The 27,638-nt window shown below is 39.6% G+C and overlaps 3 protein-coding genes across 9 annotated transcripts in view; 2 read left to right on the forward strand and 1 right to left on the reverse strand.

Annotated features, from left to right (window-relative positions):
• Nucleotides 1-10,636, forward strand: part of CCPG1 (cell cycle progression 1) — a 22,710-nt gene extending 12,074 nt beyond the window's left edge. For 3 of the 6 annotated variants that reach the window (XM_048318340.1, XM_048318342.1, XM_048318343.1), the window contains 5 exons: nucleotides 2,161-2,415; nucleotides 2,817-2,828; nucleotides 5,399-5,520; nucleotides 6,571-7,979; nucleotides 9,169-9,909. In XM_048318340.1, the coding sequence (XP_048174297.1) occupies nucleotides 2,161-2,415; nucleotides 2,817-2,828; nucleotides 5,399-5,520; nucleotides 6,571-7,979; nucleotides 9,169-9,346 (1,976 nt within the window). In that variant the 3' untranslated portion in view covers nucleotides 9,347-9,909. Of the gene's footprint in view, nucleotides 1-2,160; nucleotides 2,416-2,816; nucleotides 2,829-5,398; nucleotides 5,521-6,570; nucleotides 7,980-9,168; nucleotides 9,910-10,030; nucleotides 10,158-10,517 lie in introns of those variants that run through there. The other 3 variants (XM_048318345.1, XM_048318346.1, XM_048318344.1) reach the window with 3 other exon arrangements.
• Nucleotides 9,898-18,934, reverse strand: PIGB (phosphatidylinositol glycan anchor biosynthesis class B). Its single transcript, XM_048318347.1, has 12 exons — nucleotides 18,637-18,934; nucleotides 18,416-18,548; nucleotides 18,056-18,173; nucleotides 17,317-17,421; nucleotides 17,040-17,170; nucleotides 16,298-16,438; nucleotides 15,840-15,891; nucleotides 15,196-15,407; nucleotides 13,921-13,985; nucleotides 11,938-12,148; nucleotides 11,007-11,187; nucleotides 9,898-10,391 (listed from the first exon to the last, which is right to left on the reverse strand). Exons 1-12 carry the CDS (start codon nucleotides 18,932-18,934, stop codon nucleotides 10,260-10,262), a joined length of 1,779 nt encoding a protein of 592 aa, XP_048174304.1. The 3' UTR covers nucleotides 9,898-10,259.
• A 2,016-nt stretch (nucleotides 18,935-20,950) lies between these two features.
• RAB27A (RAB27A, member RAS oncogene family) overlaps nucleotides 20,951-27,638 on the forward strand; it is a 31,182-nt gene continuing 24,494 nt past the window's right edge. Inside the window, exons 1-2 of one of the 2 annotated variants that reach the window (XM_048317766.1) lie at nucleotides 20,951-21,096; nucleotides 21,991-22,039. The gene's annotated coding sequence lies outside the window, so the exon portion shown is untranslated. The remainder of the gene's footprint in view (nucleotides 21,097-21,990; nucleotides 22,040-27,638) is intronic. The other variant, XM_048317765.1, reaches the window with a different exon arrangement.

Genomic DNA, 27,638 nt, shown 5'->3' on the forward strand with positions numbered 1-27,638 from the left:
TCCATCCTGGTACTGTTAGAGCACAGCTTTGTACTGAATTCTTACAGCAGCTGTAAGGTAGTGTCATTCTTGCCTGAAAGTGTAATTGCTGTAATTGTTGACAGCTTGCCAGTAAGTGCTTATGAATGGCTCTAAGTGTCTTACAGCATTTTTCTTTTTGATTGTCTTTTTTTCTCCTTTCCTATTCTTTGTTGTCCAGTGTATATCAAGGAATTTTCCCATTTGGCTGGAAGCAGCTTGTTCCTTAACCACTTTTGTATTCCATGTCTGTTAGCTTCTTTGGTTGTTGAAAAACCCTAAAAAAACTCTTGCAGATGAGCAAGAGTAGCACCTCTTACTAAGTTTGTCGTATATATTTCTCTATAATGTCTGACCTCTGCATTTTAGGAATGCATTCTGAAAGCTTGCCTTTGTTTTCCGAGATTGGGGAAGCATGCATCTGCTTAAATGCTTAAAATAGTGTCCTTCTCTACTAAGCTGTATCAATTCATTTAAATGTCTGCATGTCTAAGTCGCTGTTTAAGTGATTTGTCTTTATTGCAAAGTCTGCTCGGTTGGTCTGATTTGACCAATTGACTAAAAGGGAGTTTTTTATTAAGGGAGGAAGTTGTCTTTCATAATCTGACATGCTGCTTGTCCATGGAGTTAGAAATTAGATGTGTTCCACATACTAATTGATAATCTTTTCTGGGCTTGATGCAATCACTTCTATCAAGTTGTAATTTATTTTAAGTGAAGCATCTTAAGTGGTGATGCATTTTATAGGTAATACCTAGCACTGCTAGGCATTCTTGTCTGTTCAGTGATGCGTGCATGGCTTTGCTCAAACAAATGATTTTTCAGTTGTGAACTGTTCAAGGACAGTCACTCTATATTTTTACATTTTGAGTAATGATGTCTGATATGAGAATGGGCAACTGTATTTCTAGGAGGGGCACTAGCATTTTGTGATTGTGAGCAGCAAATTTAGTGTCCAAGCAGGAGCACTTTGTCGTGTCTGGGGGCTTTGCTGATCACATTGAATCTATTCCAGACATGTGAATTAGGTGGAGAATGTAGATACTTGAAAGCTACTTTTCCACCCTACTGCTGCTTCCGCTTGATATTTACCTTGCACTTGAAAATTATGCTTTTAAAGGAGGGAGATTAAATAATAATTACTTATATACTGGATTATATAACTTTATTTACAGAATGTGCAGCAAACATTTGTACAAATAGAAACAAGCAATTACAGCTCTGTTGTTATGTTCCTGATTAGAATATGTAGCTCTTAGGCCATTGGAACATGAGCATACAAATGGTATAATAAATACCATTTTGCAAAAATTCTGTGAAAGGTATTTCCTTAAGGTTAGAATTTGTTCTTATCTCAAATCTTGTCCAATTCAATTTACCTAAACTTCAGTCAGGTAATAGAAGAGTGTTGGGAAAGAACGGAGAAGCACTTCAGTGGTTCTTTTCCTGTGCAGTAGTGGTTGAAAATGGCTTTTTTTGAAAGGTGGGTAAAGATGTTAATAGATAGTATAGGGTAGATATTAAAAGGAAACAAAATTGCATATTTAAACAAATTTGTATCTTGATTTTGACTATTTCTAATAGCTACATTAATGTAACTTCAGTGGAATTTTGTCTGAAGCTGCATGTAGGTCACAGAGTGAAGTTTTTTGAGAGTATATAACAAAACCATGCCTGTCTTCTAGGAGGCCTTCTTTTAGCAAGCCTTTATGTTGCTCTTTTGTTATTAAATATTTCAGTTCTAATAGCTGCAAGAGAAGGAAAACTGAATTCTTAATCTTTCTACTTCACAAGAATTTGCAGAGGCAGTACATGTAGATGCTTTAGGAGGCAGGATTGACTGAAACACTTTGTAATGTGTGAATGATAAGGTATGGGGAAGTGCTATACAGTTTTTTGGTGATGATTTCTTAATTTTCTATCATTTACTTTTAAAAAATTGATTTTTAACTTTGGAGATCACATATTCCTCATAATTTCCAGCATAAACGATAACATTGAGAATTTTAGTTTCGTTTTATTAATGTTCTCCAAGATAAACGCCAAATCTATTTTACATAAATACTACGGATTTTGATATTCAATTTGCTCTTTAACACAATAATTAATGCATTTTAAGCACTGGTGTATGTTGCTTTTCAGTTTTCTCATCTCAGGCCAGCCCTGATGAGTCCAGCAGTGATGAAACCAGCAGCCAGTGCAGCCTCACAGTGCGTAAACGGCACCCGAGGAAGCACGGGGTGTCAATCTCCGAGCCCGAGGCGGGGCTGCCAGCGGAGCCCGAGCCGGAGCCGCCCAGGGAGGAGCAGCAAAAGCGCCAGTTCAGCAGTGGCCTGAACAGGTGCATCATCCTGGCACTGGTGATTGCCATCAGCATGGGCTTTGGACACTTCTATGGTGAGTTCAGAGAAAGCAGAACACACAGAGTCCACATCTTGCTTAACAAATGCTGTTCTATTGTGAGTCCAATATTTTTCCTTGTTCTCTGCTAACTACCTAAACCTAAAAATGAGAGAAAGCAACTGCTGCTGTATTGGTAATAGAGGGAGGTCCTTCAGCAGTGCAACTGTATTTAATATACACTGCTTCTTATAGTAATGTGGTAAATAGTAATTTTTCCTGAGTAGCTCTAGTTTTATATGAAAATATGCCTTTATAAAATGTGATTTAGTTGGAGATGGGGAGTATCATTCCCTTTGGATTTGGTGTTGACTAATTGTTAGGGATTTAAATTTTGGCACTTCTTTTGAGATTTATATTAATTTTCACTTGATCCCAATTTTTTTTTTTATTCTTAGGTAAACCTGAAGGTAAGAGCTGTGAGTGATGTACTGTGCTTGCATTCAGATTTACTTTTTAAATCACGTGTGTGTATCTGTACACACACATCCATATATGTATGCATACTTACATTATGAAAATAAAATAATAAATCAAGTCTCAAGAATTGCTGATGTATGTGGGATTATAGGAACGACTAGTCCAGTCACGCAAACACTTTTTATGTAGCAGCTACAGCAGGTAGTAGTAATTGGTGTGGAAACTGGTTGGTGAACATTGGCATGCTGGAGGCATAGAGGAACACAATGACTAGACCAGTCTGTGTGCTTGTTGTGGGAACTTGAGATTTCAGTTGTTAGTCACTTCACTGTGTTTAGACTGGTTTTAATGATAATACAATCCTTTTAAAGAACTTGGAGATCTGTGGATGAAAAATACACTCTGAACATGGACCAAGGATAATACCTTTATTAAGGATTTCACTTGTTCATTCATTGAATCTGTACTTCTAAATAAAAATTGTCATCACTGCAGCATTTTCAGCAGAAAGAAGGCAACTCTGTGTAGCTTTAGTTTTTGCTTCTTCAGGTGAAAGTTCTTTATGGTTATGTGATCACTTACCTTTCTACCACTAGAAAGGAAATCAAGTCCTGCTTTCTGTCTTCCTTAAATTTGTTTGGTTTTTTTTTTTTAAACACAAACTTGCAGAGAAAAGTTCATCTTCCTAGAGGACTACTTTGTATTTTTGTGATTCCGCCTGGAATGAATGTTTCCCACAGCAATCTTCTAATGTTAGGCTAATTGTCATGTAAGAGGATTGGAAAGGGTTACTTTTTATAAAATTACTTTCTTTGGGTCAATATCAGAATAGTGTTTTTCTTTTAACTAGAGTTTCAGGACCCCCTTAAGCCTTTTAGAGATGTAGAAAGCAACTAGGATTAGATTTGAATCAGTAAGTGTATCCTAGTCAGTATTAAACTGAGTTAACTGGCTCTATGATGCTCTAGGAAGGAGAAATGAAAGAGGGCAAACTTTTCAGGTTAACAAGTAAAGCTTAAATTAGGGTAGAAAGTCCTTGCCAGAAAAATGTCTCCTTATGGACATTAAGATATTTAATTTTTTTCTTTAACCAGAAACTGAAAGGGGAACTATGGCTATAATGCTAGGGATTTGGATTGGTTACTTAAAGAATCTGAAGGATACTGTGACTTAGAGTACCAGCTGGAAACACAAACCAATTACTGAGGAAGGGCACCTCAGTATGTTCATCTTCAGTGTTGCTAAATGTCATTTTTGCTTACTCTACCTAAATTATGATTTTTAATAAGAAGAGAAAGAGAGCTTTAAGTGTTTTTCTGTAATTCAGGTTCTACCTAACATGAACCCTTAACACTGAATGATGATTTTTCAGATGCAGGCTTTAGATTGTTAGGATCGATGGGCTTCCTCAAAAGTATCTATAAAAGATAAATACTAAAACCAAGTTTACTGTCAGTATACTTCATTTATGAAGGGATCTGTGCTTCCAGTAAGTGTTTACTAGGACTCCGCAGACTTAAAATTGTTGCTGTAAAAACATTGCCATCCCTTAGGTGAATTGAACTATTGAAGTTCAATTGGTGAAATATACAACTGTCTTTTTTTAAGGTCGCACTTGACAATAGATTAAATAAAAATTAAGAAAGCACAAAACATTCATCACTGTAAGTGTATTTATAGTATTTCTTCTGTTTAACAATACATCTCCTCCTGCCTTTAAATACAGGAATAGAACTCTGAATATGCTCCATTGGTCTTGAAAGAAATACCTAAAAATTGCTGTTGCCTTCTTCTCTAGAGTCGATTCAAGGGAATCTTAAAAGCAAATATATAAAAACTACATCAGCGTTAGAATTTAGAGACCAGGTGTATAGTTAAGGAAGTACCAGTCAAGAAGCTGTTCTTGACAAAAAGAATCGGTGTCTAGTGCAGCGAAGATACTTTTTCTGAAAACCAGGGTGTCTCAGCCTTTGTCTGACAATTGAAAAACAGGATATTTGCTTACTCTGCAGCCTTTGCTTATGGATAAGAAGGACAAGACAGGGCCAGCAGTACTTGCTGCTTTGCGAGCAGTGCGTAATGATTGTATTTCTGCATGAAAATTTAAATACTGTGCTAAAACCCTCTTATTCATGTAACTTCAATTAACAGCCAAGGTTGTAGTTCTGAAGTGGATAAAGCATGGACCAACAGCCTCCCTTTTATCCTGGTTGACTTGCATGTTACTAAAAAGATTACAAAGAAGTCACACATATTCTTTCTTGCATAACTTTTGTTGGTTTGGATCTAACTTATTTCTATGTAGTGTTACAAAATTGCTTTATTTGTTAGTAGTGAAAAAACAGTATAGCAGCAAATTTTTGCATCTGGGAAATTGTTTATCATTGGAAGAAACAATTTTGCTACAGCTAAATTGTTACTGGTAAGGACTAGGCAGAAATGGCAAGGTAGGAAGGCTTTTGAATTTGCAGAGAGAATTAAGATGATGTTTAGATTCCTCTGTTCTTCTAACTGCTTACTCTAAGTTAGTCTATCGAAAGAAACATTTTTATCTTTGTAGGTACAGTGCAGATCCAGAAACGGCAGCAGCTGGTGACAAAGACACGTGAATTAAAAGATATGAAAGATGACCTTTACCAGTGCCAACAAGAGCGTGGAGATCAAGTGCACCACAAAGTGGGGGTAGGTGAGCTTAGCTGGAAGTCATTGCATAATTCTGTCATTATGTGTGTACTTTACACAAAGTGAAATTAATTTCTCACACAAACCCATGAAATTTTTGTCTTTAGTAAGTTCTTTCAGAGAACTTTCCCCTGAATTCTTGACAAAGATTTATGTTGATTGAATTTGCTCTTGGAAGGTGTTTAAACATACTGGGGTTTATGTCTGTAGTCTAGGAGTTATCTGGACATGGAGACTGTTTCCCTGTGATATAGTGCTGGGTTGTCATGGATGAAGACAGCTGAAATAGAAAATGCTTGTAAAAACATGTTGAACCTACAGGTTTTGTGAATTTGCTTTCTAAATTATCAGTGGTTATTAATTTTTTAAATACTTAACCTGTACTTCTCGTTTTTTACTGTTACATCATCCAGAGAGAAGATTAGGGAGTGCTTTGTGCGTCTTCTTTTTTTTTTTAGGTTTTCTTTTATGTGGCTGTTAGCAGCATTTGTACGTAATTCAGTATTAATTCAGTATGCTCTAGAGCTTGTCAATGATGCCAACAGACTGGGGAGCTCCTTTTTTGTTAGTATATAGTTACATGAACATGTATTTTCAGCAACGAATTTGGTTCAAAATCAGTGTGTGAATTTCTGCCCCAACTGCTAAATGCCTTTGCTTCTGCTAATTTATTTTTGTGATCTGTAAATCCAGTTTGCTGAACATAAATCAACAGCAAACATGCACATTTTGATTTCCTTTTAAGATGTTGCAGTTCATGTACCCAACTGACTATCCTTTAGCTAGTTAAATCAATACAAGTGAGGGGTGATGACCTCTGGCTGGAAGGGGGAGTTTCTCACATGGTCTTTGTTGCCAACAAAGTGTGTGATAAACAAACTGAACTGAGATAAACAAACCAGCTCTATTTTTGCATCTTGCTGTGCATGTTTCACTGCATCCAAAATGACAAGTAAGCTCGGTTTGAACTACCTTGGTTTTTCATCTTTCTAGCTAGTATTACAATTCTCATTGTAGTATTTTTGCTTATTTTCTTTTTGTTTCTTTTAGTCACTCAAGGGAGATCTTGCCACATGCTTGACCTTTACTGAGGTGGAGAAGAAATCCTTTGATTCTCAAAAAAAAAATCTTGCTGCAGAAAATCAGCACTTAAGAGAATCTCTAGAGAAGGAAGAAAAAGCTTTGGCCTCACTTCAGGAAGAATTAAGGAAGCTAAGACAACAAATTAGAAACTTAGAAGATAAAGGTAGTAGCACTGAATCTATTGTAATAGAAAATCAGAAACTAAGGGAGCATTTGGAAGAAGAAAAGCAAAGAAACAGCAATTTTCTCAGGCAAAAGGAAACACTCTTTGCAGAGGCACAGATGTTAAGGCGAGAACTGGACAAAGAACGTCATGTTACAGAAGCTCTGAAAAAAGAACTAGAACAGTTAAGTTCTCGTCAAACACCTGACAGTGCTACTGATGATGATGAGACATTAAGAGAAAATCAAGAAATAGAAACTCTGCGAGGAAGACTGGTAGAACTGGAAAAAAAGCTAAACTTTGAGCAACAACGCTCTGACTTATGGGAGAAGCTGTATGTTGAAGCAAAAGACCAAACTGAAAAAGAAGAAATTAATGAAAATGGACAAAAGAAAGGTGCTAAAGGGCAAAGTAAGAGTAGAAAGAAATCAAAGGAGACGTTTTTTGGTTCAGTTAAAGAAACTTTTGATGCTATGAAAAATTCCACAAAAGAGTTTGTAAGACACCATAAAGAAAAGATTAAGCAGGCTAAAGAAGCAGTGAAAGAAAACTTGAAAAAATTCTCTGATTCTGTAAAGTCTACGTTCAGACACTTCAAAGATACCACAAAAAACATCTTTGATGAAAAGGAGAAGTCATCGAGTGATAAAAGATATGAGGCAAGCAAGAAAGCTCGAACTTTTTACCGAGACCATAACTCCTACGAGAATCTGAAGCACATGCATTACAGGGGACCTCACATGCCAAAAGAATCCAGAAATGGAAGAAAACATCATTTTACAGCATTTGAAAAAGATTCGAATTCCCAGAAATGTCTCAATGATCATTTGTGTAATAGAAAACATCAGTTTGCCCTAAAGGGCTGCTCTGGTATTTTTGAATGCGCTCATCAAGAATTCATTAGTCTCTTTAATAGAGTTTCGGATCCCATCAGGGTGGATGAATTTAATCGGCTAATGAGAAAGTATTTGCAGCAAGTTGTACATAACTTTCATCATTGGAGAGAACTAGAAAATTTCATCAATAAGTTTTTTCATAATGGATTATTTATACACGACCAGATGCTGTTCACTGATTTTGTTAATGATGTCAAGGATTACCTGGAAGATATGAAGGAATACCAAAGTAATAATGAAAAGGTTTTTGAGGATTTGGACAAATACGTCTACGGATACTACTTCCGTCACGATAATTCACCCCAGTATGGACCCAGGTTTGTTTCCATGTTTCCTGAACTTGGTAACACAAAGAAGTGGTTTTCATAAAGACAACTAATGTCCTTGTTGTAATGGATGGTCTTAGAGCAGGTATGCGTATGTATGTGTGTGTGTAGATATATATACACACACATATGCTAAAAGAATTTCTGAAGGACTTAATGGCAATATTAGATTGTGTTATATAAAGTGGATCTGTAGTACGTTTTACATAAATTTTGTGTGTGTACATAGCACAATCTGATGTTTCTGCTGGGTTCTTTAGAAAACTGTAACTGCCAGTAGGATTTCCTTAGACTGAACAGCTCTGATTGCCCATCTGATGGAATGAACAACTCTCTTGGAGAATTAACTAGGACTTCCTTGTTGTTCTTTGCTGAATGAGGTTTTTAGTATATTTGAGGTGTCTCCGAGTCCTGTTCTGGCAGATACATTTCACTACTCTCCTGTAGATCAGTGTAATATTGGGTCAGTCTGTATGCCCAGAGCAGAGCTCATCACACAGCAGGCTTTAGTTCAGATCCTGACCCTGCCTAAATTTTGTTCAGACTTGCTTACAATGGCCCTTGGTGTGGATTGTTTCCTATGTTCCTTTCCTGGATCTAAAGGTGTTCTCAGGTCTTTACAGATTTACACTTGAATTATTTATTATTTCATACCTTTTACTGCAGCTGGAAGTCTGAATTATTAACTACTTTGGGGTTACTAAATATTACGTGAGGTAGCACTTTCTCTTATTGAAAACTGAACCATGAGGGTGACAGTCCTATTAACAGCTACCCAGTAGCCTTTTTAATATGGTTTTGGCAAACACATAAGGTTTATGATTTTATTTATAGTCCATCTTCCTAATTTACTGTTAAGTGAACTTTATTTTTAAATACCTAATTTGTGAGAATTTCAGTTTGCAGAAAAACCATTTCAAATTCTTTTACTGATAGTGTTATACAGAAGTTTGTGACAGCAGCTGCATTTTTTATTTTTAGAAAGCATTTCTTTTATATACACCATCTTATTGATGATTTAAACAAACAAATGCCTCCTCTATTTTTCTTACAAGCTAAAGGACTACTTAATACTAATTTTGTTTTCCCTGAACCTCAGCATGCTAAAAGCTGTACTTGAAAATGTAATTGTGTTTCAAAATGCTTTGAGTAGTAATAAGCTTTTGTTTACTCCTTGCAGTCGACCTAAAAGACCTTTTACACAAACTGAAAATTCCAGACACGAAAAACAAGCTCAGAAGTACCAACACCGTAATAAAAGAGAAGGTAAATGGCATAAACATGGTCGCACTAATGGAAGATACATGGCAAATCTTGAAATAGAATTGGGGCAACTACCCTTTGATCCAAAATATTGAGTAATTTATTTTAAAAATAAGATTAAAATTCACATACTCTCTGGAAACTGATAGTTTTTCAACAAAGCAGTGAGATGCAAGGTTTTTTCTGAATAATTTGATTTTTACACATTTTTGTTAACAGGCAGAAGTCAGGCTTTCTAATTTGCATATTCTGTACTGTTGCTTTAACTGTTCTTTGGAAGTGAAGATAGTTTGGGTGCCAGCAGTATTGTTGCAGAAACTAGGCATGCAATGACCTGTGTATGAAAAATATGCTTAATTGCATTCCATTAGAGTAGTTAAAGCTTGAGCCATGCATAATGTACCAACTACTAACTCCAATGTTTGATATACTAACTTCATCTCATCCTTCAAAAAATAGGTCTACATCGTGGTAATGTATTTGCTAGTGTTTTGTAACCTTATATTTGCTTCCTGTCTTTGGGGGGGGGTTCAAGAGCCTGTTGAATTGTGAAGAATTTGCTGTGCTACATTCTAATCAGTGTGCTGATTTAAACACTTGAAATGTCTTGCATATCTGCATATTGTAGAAGAAAAATAAAGAGACATTGTGGGTAAAAGTCTTTATTTATAAAACAAACTCAGCACAGCTGTACAGTTCCATAAAAATGGTCCACCCTTGTCTGTATTTTATTGCTTAAGTATTCATATGGTAACTTTGGTCTTCCCAATGTTTTCTAGTGTTGTAAGGAAGATCAGCAACCCCACCCTGCCCTACTGCTACTCAAGTTGCCTTCAGGAGGAGGGTTATGTGTTTCCAGGCAGCCACTGGCTGCCTAATGGGACTTCCGATTTGACTTCCCCAGCTTCAGGCTCACTGCTCTCTCCTTTCTGCAGTACGAGGTCTTCTAAGCATAGCTACTGCTATGCAAAACTGATCTCATTAGGTCTGAGGTCTAGACACTGATCTTCAGGGATGATTCATTTCAGTTTTTCTCCTGTAGATGTAGATGTGGCTTCCAACTCGTCCTTGAGGTACATGAGTATGAAAGACAGTGGCTGTTTTCTCATAGCCCCTTAAAGCTAGAAATGGTGATATTTCCTGTAAATGAACATAAATTAATTTCCACAGTAAGAAAATACAGCTGGAAGCATAACAATAGTGTTCCAAAGTCTCCTGAAAACTATCAATTCAACTGTCCCTGGGAAGCTTTATCCTTTATTTTAGGAAAGCCTGCTAGAAAAAGAAGTACCTATCCTGTTTGATTCTGTCCGGTGTGGATATTCACCAGCCACCGTTGTTTGAGTGCATGGATCTTCATTAAAGATTTGAGGGGTTAAAAGGTACTGTGACTGCAGGTGGTTTTGCTTTTTATTGTTCCTTACTTGAAAGTGCAATTCCTGGGAACAAATGGCACATTTGTTTTAATACGGATTGAGAAGAATGCCATAAAACATTACTTTGTGGTGCATAGAATTCGCACAGAGGAGAGGGCATATGTAAACATTAAATATATATTACTGGAACGATATCAATGTTATCCCCACTGTAACATATCAATACTCTTATTACAGAGTAGAGGGTTCAATTTTAATATAAGCTGTGTTTTAAAAAGTTGTGGACAACAATTTTCAAAGATTTTAACTATCACTCTTCCCTAATTTATTTTGTAACTTATCCTCAGAAGTAGTTTGTTTCAGCTTGCAGTTACCATACCTGTTCTAGCACACTGAAGAGAATCAAGTGACTGGGTAATAACGTGTCATTGTCAAACTCCTTATGCAGCCAGCCAAGTGGGTTAGAATAAAACACATCTGCTTCATCAACGTAGCTCTCGTTGCCAGTTAGGTTTGGGGGACACTGAAGGAATCTCATTTTTAGAGGACAGTGAACATGACTAGGGAGAAAACCAAAACCACACATTTTGTGATAAACTGACCAGTATCAGAGATTTGAAATGACTCATCACTTTAAAAGATACCTCAGTCAAAACCAAAAGATTAAATTTTTTCCCTCACAGTAGTAGTTTCTTCCCTTCAGTACTTCATATGAAAGCAATGTAGAACAAGCAGATTCAGCTCCAAACTGCTGGGACGCTGTTGTTAGCAGTTAACAGAAAATACATTTATCTTAATAAAAATACCATCTACAGAACATCGGTTTCTTAAAAAGGTACTTTTCCATATCAGCTTCACTATTTGTATCTGCTTTAACGTTTTGTTTAGTTGCCAGGATCTACTGCTAACCTTTTGCAGTGACCTCAGTCACTCTATGTCGTAATTACATTTCTTTACTGCCTAGCAGCAGAAGTAAAGGTAAAATTAATTCATTTTGATTGTAACAATTAGTGTTTAGTTCTGCTACAAATGTTACCATAATGAAGCAGTGTGACATACTTGAAGTTGTTAGACTTACTGCATATCCTCATACAAAGCTACTTTACAAAAATGAATAAAGCTTAGATACTGAATTTTATTCTGTGCTATAAGCATTTGGCTTATGTCCCCTATTCACTTTATATGAACTGTATGAAAAATCAAAACAAAAATTTATCTACCTCAATTTATTAAGCCTCGGAAAAAAGAAATCTTGATTTCTGATTAAGTGTTTGGATTTTAATGTAGTGCACTATTAACTCTATTAATACCTGTAAAATGGAGTAGAATGGCACGGCATCAGGATGAAGACAAAAGCTTTTGACTGGTGAGGGTTATTGCAGAGCTGCTGGATGTGACTCATAACATCCAGAGTGCCTCGCTGGTGAACCAAGCCTGTGTACAGGGCTAGAAGTAAATTGGATAAGAGCAGGAAACTTGCTGCAGATTTCTTCCATGCTTTCAGGTGTTTCAAAGAATATCCTATAAAAACATTTCAGTAAGTTTGGGAGATAAACAATTCACAGATTTTTGAAAGTACCCTAATATAGTGGAAACCATTACTCAGTCAATAACAATACTTTGCTTTGAGATGCTTTACTACAGTGTTGAGTTTTTACTCTTTGAATGGAAATTCAAAGGTTAGACTTGGCCCTTTTAATTTTTGGATTTAACAAGGTAAATCTTAAGCCCCCATCTGTCTCCTCAAGTACAGAAATATGAAGTGCTTTGTCTCTTTAATTTCTTCTAGTGAAAAACAGTCCATTTAATAGTTTGGACGAATGATATATGGCAATTTACTGATGTGTTCTGATTCATGCAAGTCCAGGTAGAGCCAGAATAAATGGTAACTACACATGCATGGCTGTGGTATTCTTTTTCTCCAAAATGCTGAAAACTACAGCATTCCTTTACTGTTATTAAAGTTTGAGCTTCTGGCCTTGAAAGAGCGTATTCCTCCACTTTTTTCCCATCTCCAATCACCGCCGCTTTCCCCCACTTTTCTTGAAGGAGCTAATAATGGGAAAAGGCATTTCTTCTGGGGGGAGATCGTTGCAGAAGCCCCTTAGATGAAGATGGCACAGACAATGAACATGGCACAGACACCAGCTTCATGTTGCAGCCAGTCTGAAAACCCTTTTCAAGTCATGTGCTTGTCAGTATCATGAGAAAAATATTTTATGTAGCTTTGTGACACCTGTACTGAATCACAGAAAACAAGCTACAAGGCATGTTCCAGAAATCAGTAAAAGCAAATTAAATTAGTCTTCAGTTGGTCAGTTCTGCCAAATCGTATCTTGGATGAAGTCCACAAATCAGTTTGTGGTTTAAATAAAATTGGTAACATTCTATTATGGGCATTTTTTTTTTTACTGCTTTTGAGAAACACACTTGGCTTATGTTTGTGTGCTTGGAAATTACTTTGAAATTTATGTGGGGTTTTTTTTTCTGCTTTTATTTTATAATGTTTTGAGCAATTGAGGCCTCTTCGTAACCATGGAGTGATCAGAAGTAACTTCTGTAGTTTTTTAAGTGTCCAACTGGATGATAATGAATTGATAATTGTATAGATGACCTCATTCCCTTACAGACACGAAAGCTGAGGGATATTCAGTATTTTTTGTTGTTTGATTGGAATATTTCTGCATGTAAGGTAGAACGGGTTCATCCTGCTGCTAGTGAACTATGCCAAGGCTTATTATGTATTTGATTTTAGCAGAGAGCAAAATTATTGAAATAAGATGTACTTTTGTTTAGACTAGCAAAATAGGTTAAAGAAAACTACAGTGTTCAGTGATTCATCAGTTTTGAACTTGTATTTAAACTGAAGCTATACAGCTTCATGTTCCAGAAGTTTTAATCTTTATTTATAACATCTGAATCTTTGTAACATCTGAAAAGAGTAGTTTAATTTTTTTCTTGCATAATTAAAGGCATTTGTCAGGCATATTTGAAAGTACTGTGTGGAGGAATACTACAAAGGAGCAAGGAAAAAGATTCATTCTAAGGGGGCAATGCTGAAAAGTTAGGAGTCACTGACACAGTTGTCATGTTTTTGCTAAGGATTCTCTATCTGTGCTATGGTCACTCGCTCCTTCTCATGTTTTTTCTTTCTCTTTTTAACTAGCTGTAAGAAAAGGCTAGGCTAATTCTAAGAATCCTTTGTCAAATACCTACACTAACCATTAACAGTCTCTCTCTGGGTAAAAGTTATATCCAGATAAGGTTGCAAGACATTTGAAACCAATGCTTACCACAAAAAATCATGCAGAATGGCAGTACTGGGTAGATGAACCTGAATTCCTTATGGCTCAGTGTGCTGTAATAAAACATACAATGCTACATCACAAAACTTAAGTGCTTCAGTTCTGTTGACAAAATGTGTTTAGGAGCACAGAGGACTCGAAGAGCAGGTGCATGTGTTAAGAAGCTTTTGGTATTGAAGCAGTTAAGAATAAAAATCCAAGTTGTCGCTTTTTAAGAACATAGTAAGTATACTAGATTTAAGATTATTTGGTCAGTTTAAACCAAGTACTGGAAAAAATTCCTGGCTACTACAATTAAGTGGTCTGGTTCTTTGACAACTAGATGTAATTTAGCCAGTACTTCACCAATCTGTTTTCTGTAATAAGACACAATAAATAGTGTGGATGAAAAGCTAAAATTCAAGTGCCCATTTGTATCTAGCAAATTAACAGTCGCCCCTGCTAATACAACATTACACAATTTCCCATGCCAACTTTTGGGGCTTTTTTGGGGATTATTGCAACACTCATGTCCTGGGAATCAAATGACTAAGGAAGGTAAAAAAATCCTAAAGCCAACTTCCAATTTTGAGCTGGAGTGTAAGAAGAAATGGCATTTCTGGTCTTGCTACTGTTTTGCTGTAGTCTATTACTACTTGAGTATAATAGTATTTACTGCTTTGTATTTATTTATTTGCCGTATTTTTTCTTGTCTGAAAGTGTCTCTCCTGTTTAATCTACAGTTAATTCTGATGCTTTAGAAAAATCTTACCTTTTCTTAGACTTCTGAGCTTAAAATGAGACATACAGCCTTGTGATAGTTAAGAGCTGTGTGTAAACTTGTGAATGGAGTAAGTTTTAGAGGTCTAAGAACCTCTCACCTTACTGGATATGCATTAAAGAACCAAATGAAATGGTGTTTTCATTAACAGGCTTCTAGTGAATACAGTTTTCTGACTAGTTTTGGTTTTGCTTAAACATCTGCTTGAGTGTTGGTTTGGGGATTTTTTTTCTTTCAATTTCCACTGCATTTCACGATGAATTATTTTATTCTTTAAAGGTCTAATCAGTTCTAACGATACATATTGGTGCCAATACAAGAAGCAGTATTACACAAAATTCTAGAAACAGTTTTGTAACTGACTGCATTTCTTGGAGCATTTGAATAGTTTCAAGTTTTCTATCACTTAACCTGAATACTATGCTGCTTTGTTCTGGAGGGGACATGAGCTTTGCAAAGAACACAACCAGTGAGAGGCAGTAGTTCTACTTAGGAGGGATTACCTGTACACCAGCACTGTCCAAATCACTGCCAGTAGAAAGATGCAGTACCTTCTTGGTGCCAGCACACAGCCATGAATAAAGAAAGGCAGATGGGGACCCAAGATGACTGGGAGTCCCTGAGTGAAGTACCAATGCCAAGGATGAGAGCCGTAAAACGTTGCCAAATTCTGCAGCACGTTGAATTTCAAGAAGTTCAGCTGAACCAGTACCCACTGGGAGATTGGGGGGGGGGGGGGGGGGGGAGGGGGAAGTTAAACACAAATCCAAAGTCAGAACCAACAGCTGCACTGAACTACAGTCATCGCTGGCCTTAAATGATACATTTTTACTCCTACTTCAGGGTTTTTTTTTTCCACTAAGACTCATCATGGATTTCCTGTATTCAGCAATTATCACAGAAGTGTGTAGATTTGTAGTTTGTTGATAACTGTTGAGGACTGAGCAGACTGATTGATGTAGCAGTCCATCATTTGAAATAACTGAGAAGTCAGTGTTGAAAGGTTTGTGGCTTAGGATATAGTTAGAGATCACAGCCCAGACACTGTCACAGAAACAAGAAAAGTCAGACAAGTCTGAAACATCCATCAATGCTAAAATACTAAACCCCAACCTTCTTCTAGTAAGTCAAGTTTAAAACAGCTTACCTCACCAAAAAACACACGGTCAATTATTAAAGAGGTTCCTACTGTGACCAATCTGCAAAAATGGAAAGTTCGTTGCACTGATATTGCCTGAATTGCTTTTGTATCTTCTCCAGATAGCTGCCAAAACTCCTATTCCTAGTATTTTTAAGATTATCCATACTCATGGCCCTTGTACAGTGGCTACTTGCCATCACCTGGTATCCTTGACACAATCCCAGATTAAACTGGAATGCTGCTCATATCTCACCATCATGAAATCTTTCCTAGTGCTTTTTTGCAGCATATATAACAGTTTAAAAAAAACATGCCACTTCCTTAAACTTCTGCAAAAGGACTCTATTTGTTCTCTTTTTTATTTACATGATACCAGCTTTTTTGGCTTGTCTGTCTTTGCAGTGGTAAAACCAATCTTAAGATGTAGCTGTGCACAGTCCCAGTTAAATTCAGAAAGAACTTACCCAACTGGAATACACTTCTGTAGGATAAGGTCTGCTTTTCTCTGTTCTTGCAAAAAATGACTGAAGACCAGAGGCATCCACGGGATAACAGCAGTGGGACGAACAACAACTGCAAGTGCTACCAAAGCTAAATATTTACAGCTAGAAGGAAGAAACATAAAAAACCCAGAAGCTTATCAAAAGGTCTGGTCAATTCTTTTGCAGACAGTCACATTTCAACAACTGTCATGTCTCTGGCCAAAACTTTTTCATACTGGAAGTAACTTTTATTCTCTGGGTGCAGAAACCCTGTTTTGCTTGGAAGGCTGCAACTCTAGAATTGCTTTGTTAGCAATGGAGTTGCTCACTAGAGGTACGTACTTTAAAATAGTGAGTGGTAAAGAAAACTGTGACCACAAATTCACCGATATCTGACCCCAAAAAAGCTTTTATTATCTTTTCGCAAGTTACTACATATTCTAGTCCTTTAAAGTTTAAAATAAAGCTTCCCACAAAGTCACACTCTGCATGAGAAAACTGGGGAATAGTTAATTTTACATACCAGCTATAACATAACCTTAAAAAAATATTTAGAGGAAATACCAGAGTGTTCCTTCCATGAGACAGAACTCTTGCTACATGAATGAGGGGGCTTTGGTTGCCTTACATGTTAAGAAAAAAAGTTATCATTTTAAACAGTATCAGTAGATTGGTGTCATCCCAAACCAAAAATCATCAGTACTGCTAGGAAGAAGTTTCTCACCTGTTCCCCATCTTGGAACCTTTTATCGGATAGTAGGAAAGAGCAAAAATTGTAAGAATAGTCTCCATGGTGTTTGTTAGAGTTCTGGTACAGGAGTACCATGTAAACCAGGAACAGAGCTGGCAGAAGAACTGAAAATAATTATGAACAACACATTAAAACAAGTTCCTAAATGAAGGTGGTAATTCATCAAGGTGTGACTTAAAATTTTGTTCTTATTTACACTGCAAAACCACTGTTTATTAACATGCATAATTTTATAAAGGCTGTGACTCACCACAAACTTTGCTGTTTCTGAATTTTCAAGGTGCTGCACTAGTGAGTAAAGCTTCACATCAGCAAAAGCAGCCAGCATTGCCTGTGCAAGCCTAGGGACCCAGATCTGTGTAAGCAGAGAGAAAATTGGAACAAACCAAGTTAAATTCCAAGTTTTAGGAGATCACTACTGAATTACTGAATGACTGTTCAGGTAAGAAAATAGTGAATTAGTGAATATTCTTTATAGCCTTCTATGATTTAACAAATGAAATAGTAAGGTCCTTGGGTAAGGATAGTATTTCTGCCAAAAAAAAAATGTCTAAAGTTCAACTGAAAGTGTTCAGAGATGGCAAGTAGAATTATCTGCCATTCATCTCCAATAGAAATCAAAAGGAGCTGTTGTTAGTTATTTGTTGTGAGTTTAGTACAAATATACATTGCTAAACACTTTGGAAAACTGAACCACTGGGCAATTATGATGTAGCTGCAAACACAATCAGTATGAAACTCCAAGACATTGATGGAGGCCAAGAATAATCAATCCTCTGCAGTCACAGGCATCAGCGCTGTGACTGGAGATCTATGAATGAGTTCTGCCCCCATGCAAAGTCAGTGGGGTCTCTGTGCTCACGTATCTCTAATTGCCAGACTCAAGGCTTTGCATTTTACCTGGACAAAAATAAAAATACACTGTATTTAAATACAAGGCTTTAAAATTGAATTTTAGTAGCAGATGCGCATTTTTTGATTATACTCACCAGCAGCTGAACATTATCCTTAGCCAGCAGCTGTAATGCTTTGTACATGCTTGCAAAGATCAGTGGGTACGAGTAGCCCCTTAGGCTACTTGTCCATTCCCAAGTCAGGTAACCATAATTATGAATATTAAGGACAGATCATGATCAACTGAAACGAAAAGTTTCACCCGAGACATCTCGGTCGAGACCTTCTGCCCGCTTGGGCCAGAACGGTGGGGTGTTTGTTGCTGGTCAAGCCAACACCTTACATGGAAAGCCGTCCCCGAGCGCTCCCCCGCCCATGGCACCGCGGGGGCCGCGTCCCCTCCGGCCCGCGGGCAGCGATAAGAGGGCGCGGGGGCCGCGGCAGGCGAAGGATATTTGAAGACCATGCGATGCGCCACCTCCAGCGATTGCCAGTACTCGTCCGGGACGAAGCTGGTCTGAACGAGGAAGCAATTGAACGTCCGCAGCGCCAGGGCGAGCGCCAGCAGCGGCGCTGGCGCGGCCGCACCTGCAGGGGCGAGACTGGTCCGTCACGGGTCCCTCGGCTGCCCCCCGACCCGACCCGACCCGACCCGACCCTCCCCTCCCCCGCTTACCGGCGCCTCGCTGCGCGGCGGCCCTGCCGGCCGAGCTGTACAGCACCGACCGCCGCTTGCGGAGGCGCACCACCCCCGGCATCCGCTCCCGCAGTGCCGCGGCCGCCTCCACCCGCCGGGGCATGCGCGACCGCGGGGGGCGGGACAGCGCCGGCACTTCCGTCCGGTCCCTGTAGCGAGCCGGAGGCCTGGGCCGCGGTCCTAAGCCGTGCCGGGTCCGCGCCGTCAGTGCGCGCTCGCCCCGTGCTCTCCGCGCCCCACGCGTGTCCGTGAGCACGGCGGCGCTGCCTTCCGGCATGAGGGGGCGGCTGCCGCTGCAGCACGTGGCCGTGGCCGTGGCGCTCGGCGTGGCCAGCGGGCTCTACATCTACGGGCCGCTCTTCCAGCCGCCCGTGGCCCCGCACGGCTCCGCCGACCCCGCCGCGCCGCCGCCGGACGCCGCGCCCGACAAGAGGCCCTGAGGGAGTCGTTCCAAGGCACCGCCTCGCAGCCCGGCCCTCGCACACCCCGTCCGTCGGGAGCGATGGAGCCGCTCGGAGCCGGCGCGACCGTCACCTGCCGGGACCGTCCCTCGCCGGGACCGTCCCTCCCAAGCCGCCTCTGCAGCCCGGCCACGGGCTGGAGCCACTCGCCTGCTGGAGCTGCAGCTGCGTGCCTGTGTGTTTGGTACCAGACTTTGGGACGTGAATGTTGAATTATGTATGACATTCTGAATGTTTGAAAGTCTGTTTCACATCTTAATTTATATAACATCAGGAAACTCGAAGAAGAAAGCTGCTCCTGCGTGGTTGTGCTCCATCGGTTTTCTTGGATTGCCTCTGATCTGATCCTCCAAGTGATAAATACAATTTTTCTCTGCTTCTCACGGTTTCAGTTCTTAATATATCAGCTCAGTTGGGAAAGCAGTTGTGCAAATGGTTGAGAGAGGAACTGCACCCAGCTTTTTCACCCTTAGCTTACAGTCAGACCTGGCCATAGGTACATACACACACGTACCACATGTGCATACACACAGCTTTCATTCCTGACAGAGTGAGGTTACAGTGGATATTTAATAAATAAGTCTGCCTGAAAAATGGGTTGTACTTGGAGAAGAGCCTCGGTGCGTAACTCAGGAAGACAGCATGGCTCTTGGAATAGGTGTGGATTAGTCCAACAGAACAGCATCTGAGACTTGGGGAAACCAGATCAGTAGATATGTCAAGACTTCAGTAAATCTAAAAAGAAGCCAAACCCAGGAGATCTTGGGACAAACTTATGTCAGGTTTTGGTTTTAACACAGAATCTTGTTTGGACAGAATGCGGGAAGAAACCTATTGTCTGGGTGTCTTTATAATTTAAGCCAACAATGTGATAGCTGGAGGCAGTGGTATGGAAGCTGAGATGGGAGGATAGCAATAGAAGGTGGACTGGGAGGTGCAGAGTGCAGTAAATGCTGTTTGGACATAATATTACATGGGCAGTGGCTTTAAACTGAAAGAGGGCAGGTTTAGATTAGATATTAGGAAGGAATTTTTTACAGTGAGGGTGGTAGGCTCTGGTACAGGTTGCCCAAAGAAGCTGTGGATGCCCCATCCCTGGAAGTGTCCAAGGCCAGGCTGGATGGGGCTTGGAGCAGCCTGGTCTAGTGGAAGGTGTCCCTGCCTATGACAGGGGGTTGGAACTAGATGGTCTTTAAGGTCCCTTCCAACCCAAACTATTCCATGATTCTATGAGGAAATGCCACAAATTGCCGCAAAAGTTCAGTGCAAATACTGAACTACTGCAATGACTCCAACAGCGTCCTTTACAATACCACTATGTATTGAAAAGCTTATTTTGAAGAGGTGTAGTTCAGGTCTAGTAGGCACTTCCTTTGTAAATGTAACTACTGGAATTGTCCATAAAGATGGCAGTTGAATTAGAAAAGTCTAAAGAAAGAGGATGTCTGAAGTGATGCAGGTGGAAAGGGTTATTGACGCAACTGAGCTTAAGACAGCTTGCTGAATTCTTGAAACTGCTTGATTGAAAGCGTTTATTGGGCAGTTGCTGAGAGTGAAGAGGACTCTTCCCTTGCGGGGGAGGGCAGGCAGCCAGCAGGCGGCAGGAAGAACTCATTAAACCCACAGTGGTGCGCATTAACCAGGCACGGCACATTTTCGCAGTAAAACCTGTTTCGCCTCTCATGAATTCTTACTAAATGGCACAGGATCTTTCAGAGAGGTGAGGAGGGAAGGGCTGAAGAGCCAGCCCGGTTAATGCCGCTGAGCACCGCGCGGTGCTGCCCTTGGGCTGCGCTCACCCCGCCCAGGTGGCCGCGGCGGGGCCGGGACACGCCGGGGCGGCGCCGCCCAACCCGCCCCCACCTCGGGCTTTACGGGAAGTGATGTTGCCTTGACGGAAAAGACACGTCGGAGACCAAAAAAGGGCAGGTGCGGCGGGACGCGGCTTAGGGAGCTCCGGCGGCCGGGAGGCGAGCAGGTAAAGCGGCAGGGGAGGCGAGCAGGGCAGCGAGCCGGGGTGGCTCGGCTCGGCTCGGCTCGGCTCGGCTCGGCTCGGCTCGGCCTGGTCTGGCCGGGCCGGGCCGGCAGAGGGCTTGATCAGAGCTCCAGGACGGTGTTTCGGGCAGGGAATTCGGGGTGCTGCCGCCCTATCACTCGGCCCGCGCCTCCAAAACAGCGACCCGGGCTTTAACAAAGGGGCCTCACTCGGGAGATCGAAGCGAGACGTTCGGAGCCTCGGCCTTTGAACTGCCCCTCATGTGCTTCCCTTCACAGCTGCTGCCCTGAATGCGAACAAATAACCCCACTCGGGCCTTCCTGCGCAGCAGCTGTAGCACCTGCAAGTTTCCCACCGCTTTAAGCGTGCGTTTCTTTTTACAGAGGAGAAAGGGATTGCATGTCTGGTTTAAATTTTTTAAAAAGGCTTTAAAAATGGTAAATTATTGTGAAAGCACTATAATAATGTTATATCTGCTTAGCCAGGACTTAAATCTTATATGTGAGTATCCACAGACCTGTTGCTCCTTTCTGAACAGTGCATGTTTGTCTGAGGGAGGCTTCTTGCTAAGAAGGCTCAGAAGGGCCCTTCAGCCTGATTTGCAGTGCTTGGGTTGAATTTACACTTAGATGACCTTGGCTCTAAAGAAAGCTAAATCTATCAGAAACACCTATTGATTTTCCTAGCTCTCTGTAAGTAACTAGAGTATATTGATATATAAGTGGTATTTTTAATGGTGCTAGCAAAGTATAAAGGACATGCTTAGAACTGTCAAAGTCACTCAATTTTTATCTCTTAGAGGTGCATCAGGAATATTTTGAGCTTTCTGATTGTATGACTCCTCTAACGCTTCCTTCCCTCATGGACGGTGCTTAGGAGATTTTCATCAGGATAACACATACGTGTTTGGAGTTAGTTCTGCAAGGTGATGTATTACTAACAGGTTTTTCTTTGAAACTCTACGAAATCTATTCTGCCTGCGGTTTCTTGGAAACTTAATCTTACACAGACATCTTCTCTCAGCCGTTCTTTCTTGTCACAAACTTTTTACTAATTTTGTGGGTGTTCCAAGTATTTTCCAGCAAGGGAAAAGCATATACTACCATATGCATTTTAGATGTTAGGTAAATGTAGGAATAGAATTTGTGATGCTAAATGGATGTCTTAAAAGCATAAGTTAAAAAGATGGAAAAAAGAACAGCATGTTCAGGGTTCTAATTTAACATCTCTTGCACAAAGGAGTTGGGGAGAGAGGGTGTTCTACAACTTACACTGGTTTATTTTCACAGTTAACAAAGTTTCTCATCAGCGACCAGATGTCTAAAACCAGACTGTAAGTTTGTTTTATCACTATTGTTAAACATGGGAGCACATTATTTTATCACTTGGTTACACATTTCCTTTTCTTTCAAAGAGAAGATATGATAAAAGAATTCTTAAATAGCTTCTGACATTTACAGAAACAAGTATTACGTGCAGTAACCCCTGTGTGCCTTTGAATTCTTGGTTGTGCTGATACTGCCGGATATCTACTGTGCTGCTAAGTGACCAGTGATAGGTCTGTCAGCTTTCAGCATAATCTAGCAGATCAACACCATTACTAAGATCAGTCTGTCACAGTCAACAGAGGTAGTTAGAAATTAATTTAATTTTAAGGAACAGGCAAAATTGGCACTAGAGGTGGAATATAAAGAATGACAACTCTTTTTCCCCTGTTGATGTCCCAGCAAATAATTAAGTTGCATTTAAAATGTTTTAAACTCATGATTTAAATAATTAATCATCAAATATTCCCTTCTATATTAAGGCAGCATTGTTGTACTCTGCGCTTGTGATTGGTCCTGCAAAGGGTTACTTAGGTATTTATAGATAAACAGTTTCTGGGCTTGGCATATGTAGTGCTCTGGAGCTTGCTTTTGCTCCTGTTTTGTAGATACCACCCAGTGCTGCAAATACAATCTGAGTTTACAACACTGGCTTCAAACATGGCAAAAAAGTTGTCTAAGTACAGCATGGTTTGATAAATTCTTACTTAAAAGGCAGCTTTCTATAGCAGAAACACATTTTTTTTCTATTCATACAAATATATTCCAAATCAGTCTTCCTCTGGGTATAGCATCTGGTTATGAGATTTCTTTTCCTCATTTCTTTTATTCTTTTCTTAGTCAGAACTGCATACCTGTCAGGAGGCAGGACTAACTCGAACCATGTTAAATCAGCTGAGATCACTTAATGATTTAATGATCCTTTTATCTCCGGTGGAGCTTTGTGAATAAGTCCTAGCCCTAACTTTCTTTCCTGGAACAGCCTTACGTTGTTGTATTTTCATAAATAAAACAGCAGAATTTACTTTTGATTTATAGTAATAAGTAGTCTCAGTGCCTGTGATTTATTTTACAGTCTAATAAGCCTTATGACATATAGATTAAAATATGGCATATAACTAGCATACTTTTTTCCTCTGGTGTTGGTGTGGCTTCAAAGGGCTGAGGATGCTTTGGGGTGTGTGTGACAGTTTTGCATATACTGGGTGGTGGAATCTTTTTGACATTTTGGCACATTTCAGCACTCTGGAGCAGACCTAACAAGTTCTTCCAGGCAAATGTCCTTGCTTCTATGGCCCTGAGGATGATATCAAAATGTAAACCAGTGCAGTGATATTTTCCTGAGTTTGCAAACCCATTTCTCATACTATTTTCTTTCCCTATGTCTGATACTTTTACTGATGAGAAATGGGTAAGAATAAAGCGTGTCAGGAAAAGGCACTTCCGGAAGACAATGTGAAGACTGGTAATAAGGTAGCAAAGGGGCAGAAAACACCAGTGAAGATACAAATTTAGCAGGAGTAAAAATTTTCCAGAAGTCTGTGGTTTGCAGTAGACAAAAGAAGTTGGTATATATGTGAGCAATGTTTTTAAATTGAAAGTCAAATTTATGTGAAGGGTATTTTGAAAAAAAATTTACTTGTGAAGGGTATTTTGAAAATTAATCTGCACTTCTGCAATAATTCTTTGTGTCAATGTGATATGTGAATGAAAGGACTTTAAGGAGTACACCTTGCTGAAATATTTTATGATATTTTATATGCAAATAAAGCACTGGATGGGTGTAAGGACACTGCTACACCCATCAAATAAATCAAGTAGCTGATTCCAAATTAACTTTGGAGTTTGTGATTCCAGTTTTGCAGCTGTGCAGAGCTATTGGTTTGAAAGGTGATAACAGGATAAAGGAATAAATAGCAAAGTGGATAAAAACTCTGAATCTGGAGTAATACTTTCAGGTAAGTTGAGCTCCAAGAGTAGAAGCAATGCCTCTTATAAGAGCAGTTTATTTTGTTGGAAAGGATAGGCTTTCAAGTATGTAAGCCCCTTTCAGGTTTGAATTAGAAACAGCAGAATGCAAAGCAAAATTGAAAACAACTGTTGCACAATTTTTATAATACTTCTGTTAAGCATGTGTCATTAAAAGGTGATGAAGGTTCTCTGGAGAAGTGCTGTTGTCCAAAGTCAGCCCAGTCTGTCTTAAGGTCTGGCTCATTATCTTCCTAACTGTGGGATATTTCATTTGGTTCTCTTATCGCCCAAAGACGGTAAGGAAAACGGTTGCTCTGTGAACTGAAAGGAAGAAAACAATTCTTTCCAGTAACACCACTGGGGAGAGGAAATACTTGGACTGGACTGAAGGCTGCTAGTAGTGATAAGGACCAATAAAGCATATATGTTGGGTAGGGGGAAAAGAAAACTTTATTCATTTCTATGAATAAAAAATGCAAGTTTTCTGTTTTTTCTCTTGTGTATCCACCAGTCTTGCTAGTACAGTATTTTATATTGGTAGTTGCTGAGGGAAATTAGCTTCCTCCTGGAGATCCCTGCTGGTGATTTTGTGACTGTCATGGAGTGGTGGTGCATTTTGAGAATTTCAGGGAATCACTCAAGGCTCACAGTTGTGGGATTGCTTGTGCTGTGAAGCTGTTTTATGCAAGGTTTGTATGAGATGAATTGCTGCTACAGTTATTGCCAATGGCTGGTGCTTTCCAAGTCTGCTTGGAAGCCTAATAACATTCGGAATGTGAATTATAGCAAAAAGCAGGATAATTGGGGTCTTTTTATGGTGGCTTGTTTTTTTTTTTTTTTTAATTGCAGAGGCTAATCATAATTCCTCCTCCCCCATCCCCACTAGTTTTGTTCTAAACCAAACTTTATACGTGACAGAATATGACCCAAAATACAGGTATCAGCTTAGTTCTAGCCCTGCTGGTATCATCCGTTTCCAACAGAGTCTTTCTCATGCAGCACTATCAGATCCTGTGCATGTAACTGCACATGCTCCACTGACTTTCTCCTCTAACATTGATTCAACTTGACAGGTCTTTTCTGTCAGAGCGTGAACTGTCTGACTAATACTTATTTTTTTCCATATTTTTTTCTTGGAACAGTGTCAGGATAGACATCTCTGTACAGAGATGGTGTTAACAGAGTTTGGAGATAGTACTGTCTGATTTGATTGTGTTTCTTCTGAATTTAATAGCAAAATTCTCATAATTTTAGTTTGGATAAATGTAGACTCAAGTTGGAGCTGTTAAAGTAGTAGTTTTTAAAATGTTCTTTATCTGTGAAATGGAAGAGGTGACTATAAATCTCTATTTGATAGTTTTCTAGAATTGTCTGTTTGGATATAGCCCACAGGGCCTGAGATTCTGCTGTGTGTCATGAGGAGCTGCAGAGCAGGCTTTGGAAGGCCTGTGAAAAGAACGTGCTGCAAAAGTAGAATCATGCTTTTTAGTAGGTTTTAAAACATGAGACAGCACCCCCCAGTCCCCCATTCCCCCCCCCCCCCCAAATCTGGACTGCTAATTCAGCAAAACTCCACTGGTTTTATTCCATTTACTTTTTAATAGTAGATTTGCTTTTAAAATACATGGTGTCTTTTAAATTCAACTTGAAAGCAAATGTAATATTGAATGACGGTCACAGTATGTGCTGCGGCAGGTACGACCTGGGCAGCTGGTGGGTTTCCCTTGCAGAACTGGAAACTGTAACTGCTAGCTTTCAGGGGAGGCAGCATCCCACACATCCCTTTACCCAGCTTGCCATTTTTTCACAAAGTATAGAGAAAGTTCAGATCTATGTGGCTTCTTCCCCTCTGTAAAGGAATGTTAAAGCTGATCAGCAGATTCAAATGTTGGGGGAGAAGGCAGAAATAACAGAAATTCAGTGTCTCTGCCCTTCTCTAATGAGCTTTGTTTCCTTAGGAAACCAGGCTAAGAGGCATGTCCTCATTTCAGCTTTGTTTTTTGCATTGCAAATTTGGAGCTTTGTTCCAAGAAGTCATTATTGCATTTATAATCTCCAGTGTGGTGTGTTGAGCCCTAGGGAATTTTTCTTCAGCCTAGCATCTTGTGGGAGCATGAAGAATGGGAGCAGTAACGTTTTTAGTAACTGGGAGTCACACAGGGACTGGAATGGGGCCAATGGAACTGAAGGCCTACTTTGGTAATGTACTGCAGAATCACCACCTTTCCAAGCCCACTCATTCCTCCTGCACACCCTGAAGGAAGGCAGATCGACCAGTCAGGTTAGTTAACCCGGGGAGTCACTGAATAAATGGGAATATGAAGGAGCTGTAATGTTAATGGTGTTCATGCTTTAAGAAATGGTAGAAAAAAATAGGCATCACAGGTGTTTAATTTGGTTTCATGTGCTTCATTGCATGGAAGATCAAAGAACAATACACTGCAGAAGCATTACTCTGCTGTAGCTCAGAAGCAGCAGACTTCTCTGTCTGTCACATATTTCACATAACTAACCTTTCCATTTTTCCTCCTGAGGGCAGATTTAAAGTGTAAAAGGCACTGTTGTCAGCTTGTGAGGAGAATGAAGAACCACTTGCCCTATTAAGTAGATTCAGAAAAGATGTGAACAAGGTCTTCTTTTGCTGGAAAGAGAACCCAGCTCTGCTGAAATTGGTTTTCAAATAACATGTTGGATTAGGTAGTGCTAAGAATAAACACATATCAATCAATCTTTAGTGTGGATAAAAATATGACAGACACTTTCAAAGCTGTATTAATATAGGATTGTAAAACCTTGAAAATCCTTTCTTAAGTAGCTGTAGTGCACATGTTCCTTTAAATTGGGACAGAAGCTTCCTGCAAAGCTACTATGTTTTTTAATTTAAAAAGTTCACTTAGTCATCAACCCTTTAAAGTAGACAAAGATCACTGATCTAAAATGAGATCTGTAGCTCTTCGGGCTGAAGATAGAGACATCAGATTATTGGTGTGCTTTTACAGCTTCTCACCCAATGCAGGGCCACTGGTGTCTCATGCAGTACTGCTCTAGGTGCTCTCCTCATGCAGTCAGGCACACACTTCATAAGTCTTACCAAATGTGAACCAACATAGTCTCACAGAAGAGCTGTAGCATGTCAAATAATCCATCCGTCTTTAGATTAAATGTTCTTTTGAGTACAGATTATATAATTTGAGTACTGCAAATGTTGCCAAAATACCATTTCCTACA

Source organism: Corvus hawaiiensis, chromosome 13 (assembly GCF_020740725.1).
Source record: "Corvus hawaiiensis isolate bCorHaw1 chromosome 13, bCorHaw1.pri.cur, whole genome shotgun sequence".
Classification (NCBI taxonomy): domain Eukaryota; kingdom Metazoa; phylum Chordata; class Aves; order Passeriformes; family Corvidae; genus Corvus; species Corvus hawaiiensis.